At 65.2% G+C, this 7,912-nt stretch overlaps 2 protein-coding genes across 2 annotated transcripts in view; one reads left to right on the forward strand and one right to left on the reverse strand.

Moving 5' to 3' along the window:
- The window catches only part of EMIHUDRAFT_439441 (hypothetical protein), a 3,445-nt gene extending 2,171 nt beyond the window's left edge, over window positions 1–1,274 (forward strand). Inside the window, exons 9-12 of the mRNA XM_005793382.1 lie at window positions 177–227; window positions 299–607; window positions 681–1,011; window positions 1,080–1,274. Of these exons, the coding sequence (XP_005793439.1) occupies window positions 177–227; window positions 299–607; window positions 681–1,011; window positions 1,080–1,258 (870 nt within the window). The 3' untranslated portion in view covers window positions 1,259–1,274. The remainder of the gene's footprint in view (window positions 1–176; window positions 228–298; window positions 608–680; window positions 1,012–1,079) is intronic.
- A 4,538-nt stretch (window positions 1,275–5,812) lies between these two features.
- EMIHUDRAFT_222049 (hypothetical protein) lies at window positions 5,813–6,511 on the reverse strand (the record flags this gene model as incomplete). Its single annotated transcript, XM_005793383.1, has 1 exon — window positions 5,813–6,511. One exon carries the CDS (start codon window positions 6,509–6,511, stop codon window positions 5,813–5,815), a length of 699 nt encoding a protein of 232 aa, XP_005793440.1.
- Between the last annotated feature and the right edge of the window lie 1,401 nt (window positions 6,512–7,912).

Below are 7,912 nucleotides of genomic sequence, written 5' to 3' on the forward strand. Positions count from 1 at the left end.
CCCAAAACCTCCCAACACGTCGCCAGCACCTCCCCAAACCTCGCCCACACCTCCCCAAACCTCCCCCACACCTCCCCACACCTCCCCACACCTCCCCACACCTCCCCACACCTCCCCACACTTCCCCCACACCTCCCCACACCTCACCCGATCTCCCCCTCCCCCCCCCCCCCCCTAAGGTGGCGCCCGAGACGTGGGTGTCGCCGCGGACAGAGCGACTGCTCGTGGCGAAGCCAAGACCTGCTGCGGCCGGGCCTCCCTCCCCAGATCTCCCCAGATCTCGCCATGCCTCTTGTAGGCCGGGCCAGACATGCTGCGGGCGGGCCTCGCCTCAATGTCCGACTTCGACGCGTTTGCAGCGCGGCTGCTGCTGCTCGGCCTGCTTCTCGGCCGGCGCGTCGTCATGCCGCCGCTGCCAAAGGATGCGCGCTGGGCGGAGCGAGCTATCGAGCCGCGTCACCTGAGGGCGATCGAGGTCGGGTGCGGGCCGGACAAGCAGCGCGTCTGGCTCCCCATGCCGCACTTCAAGGAGCCGTGGTGCAGCGGGGTCGACTTTTTGTACGAGATCGACTACCGCGCCGTCGCCCCCTCCATCCCGCCCGCGGACGTGCCGCACATCCGCCGCCGTATTCACGGCCGTGAAGGGAGGATTCATCAGTGAGTAGGCCGTCAATGAACAGGTGTCCCACATCGCCGCCGCCTCGCTCCGCGTGGCGCCCGAGTCGGCCGCCGGGGCGCTCATCACCATGTCGGACGGGGCGAGAAGACACACGCCTTCGCCCCCCCGACGGCCCGAGTTGCCTGCCGCGTCTCTTCACAGCACGCCCGCTGTGAACAGGCGACCCCACCCGCCTCGCGCGTGCTCGTCCTCAACGCGGCGGGCGGCGGCGGCGGCGGCGGCTCGCCGCTCGGCTGGCTCCCGATCGACGACTGGAAGAAAAACGAGTGGAAGGGTCCGTTTGCACGCCGCGTGCGGCCGGCGCTCGAGGCGGCGGGGCTCGAGAACCTCAGGTCTCGTCCGCGGCTTGAGCCGCTCCACGGGAGGAGCCGTTGGACGAGGCACGGTTGCTCGCTGATAGGATCGTGCGCGATTGCATGCACTCCCTCGCGACGAGCAGGGACTAGACTTGCTCGACGGGCGCGCGCCGGAGCAACACGCCAAGATCACCGCAGAGTGCAGCACGACGGGGGGAGTTCGGCGCACATGTCTCACATGCGTCTGCAGGGGTTTGTTGCTAGCTTTTTTATGCGGTTCTGACGTCTCAGATAACGACCAGAGCCGCCCTCGCCTCCGAACACCGAAGCGAACACAGGCGGCGTGGCGGTGCGGGGGCTGCGGGGGGAGCGCGGGCGGGGGAGGGGGGGGGTTGCGGCGGGGGAGCGCGCGCGGCGCGGGCACGGATCAAACTCTGTCTCCTCTGTGCTCTGAGCTCTGCCCCCCCCGGCCTAGCGAAACGAGATGCACCTGAAACAAACACTCAAAACTTTGGTGGGGGGGGAGCCGCTTTGTCCGTGGACGGCAAATTAACAGTTTCATCGTTGTGCTGCCTCCGCCGCCATCCTGGCAGCGGGCGCCCTGGCCCTCGAAGCGGCCGCTCGCCGCGCTGCGCAGCAGCACCCCTCGCGTCTGCAGCGGCCCCGCCGCCTCCTCGAGCGCCGTCTCGCTTCGCTCACGCGCCGCCTTGGCTCCGCACAGCGCCTCAGCGCCGCCTTCGTTGGCCTCCTCCAGCGCCGCACCTGGAGGGCCGAACTGAGGCGCCCATGGGGACCCCGTAATTCCCTTCCCCCCTCTCGAAGGGCCGGACTGAGGCGTCGAGGGCCCCGCTCTTTCCCTCGCATAGCGGCTACTCTTCGGATCGCTGGTCGAGCGACCCGGGGGATGCCCCGCGCGCCTGACCCAGGCGCGAGAAACGAATCTGCGAGGCGCGGCCGCTTATGCGGCCCGATGGGGAGGAGTGGGGCGACGGGGATCGGCTACCTACACAGCCCTTCCTCGCAGCGAGCCCCCTCCCCAGCCCACCCGCGCTAGGTCTCGGGGGACGCAGGCAGGGGTCACACGGTCACACCCGACGAACGACCTCGGCGGGGAACTAGCCGGGGCAGTCGGGGAAGGGGCAACTCCGTGCACTGACGGTCGGCCGTCGGAAAACACGCCTGCGTGGTCTGGATCTCGCGTCACACCAGTCCTCGCTACCCAAGGGCGCATGCGCCTCACGTCTCGCCAGAGCATAAGCCCTTGGCGTGTGGCGAGACGAGTTTTTCGCCATCGCAGCGAGCAGCAAGCCGCCCGCCGCAAACAGCCGGAGGCCTCGCCGCGGCACTGGCTGCGCCGCGGTCCCGCACCCGTCGACGCAGCTCCCCCCGCGGAAGACCGCGCGTAGCAACGTCTTGACGATCGAGATGAGCGTGCCTGAAGCTCGCCCACCTACTGCCCCTGAGAGTTGGTTATTGAGTGGGATCAGCTCCCCCCCTTGGGATCGAAGCCGCCACAACCTCACACCCAACATCCCAGGCGGGATCAGAAGGGGACTCCACACCGGACACCGCCCGGGCACAGCCCCCCTACCCGTCGGATCGCACAGAGGGCCCCCTCGGAGCAGCCCACACACAATCACGCATCGGCAGAGTTAGTGCCTGAGTCAGGCAGACAGCACAGACAAGGAGAGGAGAGAGAGAGAGGAGAGAGAGAGAGAGGAGAGAGGAGAGGGTGAGGGAGTGTGTACACGTGAGGAGTGGGGAGGGTGTCTGTGGTGGGTTGTAGTCCTACTACGTGGTTAAAACCACGCGCCCCTCAGGAGCTTAAGGTAGAGCTGAGCGTCCAAGACGCCTCGGTGCCTCCCACCGGCGTGAAGACCATCCGGATCAGCCCAGTACGCCCTCCGGGCGAACGGTCCCCGCGATGGCCCACGGTCCTCCGTCGCCAGGTCGAACCCCCTGCCTCCCGGTTGACCCCCGGTCCCCGTAGGCGGGCAGGGCAGGCAGGCAGGCGGTCGGGGTCAGGGAAGAGGGCCCTCGGGTTACGCCTCGCCCGGCCCCCTCCGAGGGGTGAAGGGGAAAGAGGGGGGCCCTCGGGGTGCGCCTCGCCCGGCCCCCTCCGAGGGGGGAAGGGAACTATTCTCTGTCCTTCTACAGCGTGGGTGGTGGTACACTGCGTCGAGACAGCTCCGCCTCGCGCCCTGCCTTCCTGGAATACTTGCGAATACCCGACGCGGAATACAATACGTAATTAATTAATGAATTAACTAATTAGGTTAGGACGTGGAATACAGCACTCGAGGTCATTAAGTAATAATAAATTAACAAATAATTAATTACCCCACCGCCTCCGCGCCGCCCCGCCCGCCGCCGCGCCGCGCCGCCGCCCGGTGATTATTAATTCATTATTAATTAATTAATAAGTAATTATACCACCCGCCGCCGCCCCGCGTCGTTGTAAGTAACAATTCTTTTCTTCGCGATGTCCACCCCGCCGCGCCGCCACTCGCGCCGCCTCGCCGCCGCCCCCACCGCCGCGCCCTCGCCAGACGCGCCGCCGCCCGCCCGCTTGCTCGACCTCCCCAGGGAGCTCATCGAGCGCGCCCTCTCTCGCTGCGACAGCCCCGTCGACATCGCTCGCGCCGCGGCCGTCTCGCTGCTCTTCCACGCCTCGCTTGCGCTGGAGGGCATCCGCTTGTGGGCGCAAGAGCGCGACTACGAGCTGCCGGCGCAGCCAGAGGGCGAGACCTGCGCCGTGCGGTGGCTGTGCTATTCGGCGCTGCTGCGCGAGTCCAACCCGCCGGCGAGGGCGGCAGCAGGCATATCGCACAGCCTTTTCATCGACGGCGAGGGGCGGCTGTCGTCGTGCGGCTCTTCGCCGGACTACAATCCAATCCCCGGGCTGCTTGGCCACGGCGAGGGCGTGACGCAGCTCAACACGCCGACCCGCCTCCCGTCGACGCTGGGTGACGAGCGCGCCGTGAGCGTGTCAGCTGGAAATGGCCACAGCGTCGCCCTCACCGCCGGCGGTGCCGTCTGGAGCTGGGGCAGTGGAGGCGGGGGCCGGCTGGGCCACGGCGACGAGCAGAACCAGCTGCTGCCGGCGAAGGTCGAGGCCTTTGCTGGCCAGCGCGTCGTCGCTGTGTCGGCTGGAGGGTACCACAGCCTCGCCATCACCGTTGATGGCAGCGTCTGGAGCTGGGGCTGGGGATACTCTGGCAGGCTGGGCCACGGCGACCAGCAGGACCGGCCGCTGCCGAAGAAGGTCGAGGCCTTGGCTGGCCGGTGCGTCGTCGCTGTGTCGGCTGGAGGCATGCACAGCCTCGCCATCACCGCCGATGGCGCCGTCTGGAGCTGGGGCTGGGGATACTGTGGCCGGTTGGGCCACGGCGACCAGCAGGACCAGCTGCTGCCCAAGAAGGTCGAGGCCTTTGCTGGCCGGCGCATCGTCGCTGTGACGGCTGGAGGGGCTCACAACCTCGCCATCACCACCGATGGCGCCGTTTGGAGCTGGGGCGGTGGAGGCTTTGGCCAGCTGGGCCACGGCGACCGGCAGGACCAGCTGCTGCCCAAGAAGATCGAGGCCTTTGCTGGCCGGCGCGTCGTCGCTGTCTCGGCTGGAGGGGCTCGAAACCTCGCCATCACCGCCGACGGCTCTCTCTGGAGCTGGGGCGATGGGAGGGATGGCAAGCTGGGCCACGGCGACGAGCAGCGCCAGCTGCTGCCCAAGAAGGTCGAGGCCTTGGCGGGCCAGCGCGTCGTTGCTGTGTCGGCGGGAAGCCGCCACAGCCTCGCTCGCGCCGCCGACAGCGCTGTCCTTACCTGGGGCGAGGGCGTTGATGGATGCCTAGGCCACGGAGATGACCTGTCGAACCAGCTGCAGCCCAAGAAGGTCGAGGCGTGGGCGCCGGGGCTGTGAGAAGGGCGTACCTACCTCGGCTGCCACCTCAGCTCCGGTCGCGGGTCTCTGATTGAACTTGTAGGCTCCAAAAAATCTCTCAAAAAGAATTCTCTAAAATTAAAAAGAAGGCGCACCCACCGACCTCCTCAAAAAAATTGTTCCTGTTTTACGAAAAAGGGAGCTACCCGCTCCGGCGACACTAGGGACTCCTCGGGCCTGATCTCGCACAAAACACCTCCACACTCCACCCCGCCGGACGTTGAGAGATGAGACTTGAGTTGCGCGTCTCTCCCACGAGCGTCGCGTAGCGCTAGCATTTGTGTAAGCTCGTGATTCGTCACGGCTTTCAATTAGGACAAATGCGAACCGTGGCGCATGGAAAGAACCGTACTTTCGCACACTCCGTGGACCGTGCGCGCCATACGCGTACAGGCGCGCGGCATCTCGACATCGGCATCCGCCCTACGCACCCAGGAGCGAGTGCGGGCAGAGTAGTTAGGAGCTGCCTCCGCCCTCGCCGTCGCCCTTCCCGCCAGGCAAGGCTCCCCGCCCGCCGCCCTCGCCGCCGCCCTTCCCGCCGGGCAAGGCCCCGACCCCGCCGCCGTCGCCGCCACCCACCCCGCCCGGCAAGGCGCCCACGCCGCCGCCGTCGCCGCCCTTCCCGCCCGGCCTCGCCCCCACGCCGCCGCCTCTGCCGCCGCCCTATCCGCCCGGCAAGGCACCGAGCCCGCCCACGTCGCCGCCGCCGTTCCCGCCCGCCCCGACGCCGCTGCCCCCGCACCTTGGTGGGGAATGCTGGGGTGGCCTTTCTCCAGTCTTACCACCCCGAGCCTCGGCGGGCCCGTGCGACAGGGTGTAGTCGGCCCTTCTGCGGAAGGGCTGGGGCCACGAGTGGTGGCCGGACGGGAGGAGTCGAATCCCCAGTGTCCCGCGTGCTCAAAAGCTTGGATTGAAGGCGTGGATATACCCATCTGAACGTATGAGCCCAACCTCATATTCAATCATAAATCCTGATGAAAGTAGGAGCTCCTTGCATTGCTGGTGAATGTTGATGGAATGGGTGCCAACCCAAACGTGATGTATTCGACTAAGGTTGGCACTGCGCAGAGCTTCCAACTCCGCTCCTTGAATATCAGCCAGCAAGACCTCGACTTTGACAACATCAAAGCTATGCAGTATGTTAGGGATTGTTGTGCAAACGGGTGACGTTTCATCCGTCATGAGGCCACCGTAGCCCGTCATCTTCTCTGCATCTGGCGCACATATCATAGCTCTAAGCCATCTTGCTTGCACGCGATCCTCTGAGCAGAAGCCATTTGTTGCGAAATTCCTCATTCCACAATGAAGTTTGTGAGGACTGGGCTCGACCATGATGCTGACAGCATGCAGCTTCGCCTCCGCAACCAGTTTCGCAAAAATGAGAGAGTAGTATGCCCAGTAGGACCCCAGCTCGATCATGACGAGCCTTTGACGCCCAGCCAAGAAGGCACGGCCGATCACGCTGGTCACGATCAAGTCGTGAAAGCGAACCTCCTCATGCAACTCAGGCATCCTTCTCGTGTGCACTAATTTGCCGATCTTCACATTGCCAGGCTGGCAGAGTCTTGACGCGTCGAGAGAAATACCCGTCTGCATTATGACAGAACTGGCAGCTTGGCTTGCATTTTGGCAGCTCTGCCACCCCTCGTTCTTGAGGTAAGGAAGCGGCGCTGAGGGCGCTGAGCGCGACCAGATGAGCAAACACACCATCAAGCACACCATGCTGTGCCGATGTAAGCGGTACAGTAGCCCGGGCACGGGTGGAGGTCGGGCCCCCCCTCTGCACAACCCACGGCCCCCCGACAGACGGACGCAACGTACGCAAACGCACACGAACGCACGGGACGCGGGCGAAGCGGCGCGTCAGGCCCGTCAGGCCGGCAGAGCACGAGCGTCGCGACGACACCGCGCGAAAAGCGCCTCAAACCAGCGTTTCGTTCTTTCCCGACCTACGTACAGTTGTAGCTGGAGGAGCAGCGCCTTCTTCCGGCCGCCAATAAGGCGCGCCGGCATGACCATCCCGACCAGATTCGCGCCAACACGATCATGCAGATCAAGTGCGGTGCGCCGGTGACTGACTTGACGCGCGAGGAGACTTGGCTCAAGCGGGAGCGTCGGTCCATGAATGAACGGACGGGGCACAAACGCCAGGCTACATACAGCAACGGGGCGGCACGTAGTAATTGCAAGCGAGTCTAGCTCTAGGCGACGGCGAAGCGTCCATTTCATCAAAAACGGGTATGTTCGTAAGATACACAGATACACTGAGAGAGAGAAAAAGTGGAGCGGGGCGGCAGGTAGGATTCCTAGTTTTCCTACAAGGGGTGATGAGCAACTCAATTACCGGAAAGTTGCCCCAAAATTGCCCCAAATCGGACTTCCGCGAATTCGGTGGAAAACCCTGTCGGCAAATCATCCCCCCCCTGGACTGGCAATGGCTGCGGAGCAGTTCGATCCCTGCCTGGCGGCAAACGTCTTAAGCTTACGCCGGCGGCGGAGCTGCTGCCTCTTTCAGAGTTCTCGTCTACCAGCGAGTTCTTACAGCAGGCGCAGCGGCGGTACACCGTCGGCGTACACCATCGCAACTGGCTCGCCCTCGCCGAAGCCTTCGTCAGCGAGGCATCCCGGCGGGGCGGCCGCTACAAGACTGGCAGGTGCAAGAACCACAAGTGCTGGCGCGAGGCGATTCGGTTCGTCGCAGTCAGCCAGGAGGGGGCTGGCGCCTTCCTGAATGCGATCCCCATGCGGGATGATATGAAGATGGAGACGTGGGCGATGCGCATTACAGTTCAGCGCCGCCTCGGCCTCCCGCTCGATGTTGCCTGCCAGGCGGTGGAGGCGGGCAAGAAGGCGCCAAACGGCAAGCCGCACGAAGAACTCGGCGATGCCGCAATGGTCAACCCGCGTGCGAAGCACGCGACACGACACAAATACCTGCTCAAACGACTCGTCAAGACCCTTCGCTCGGCGTGGGGCATGCTCATCGAGATGGAGCCG

Source organism: Emiliania huxleyi (genome assembly GCF_000372725.1).
Source record: "Emiliania huxleyi CCMP1516 unplaced genomic scaffold EMIHUscaffold_101, whole genome shotgun sequence".
Lineage (NCBI taxonomy): Eukaryota > Haptophyta > Isochrysidales > Noelaerhabdaceae > Emiliania > Emiliania huxleyi.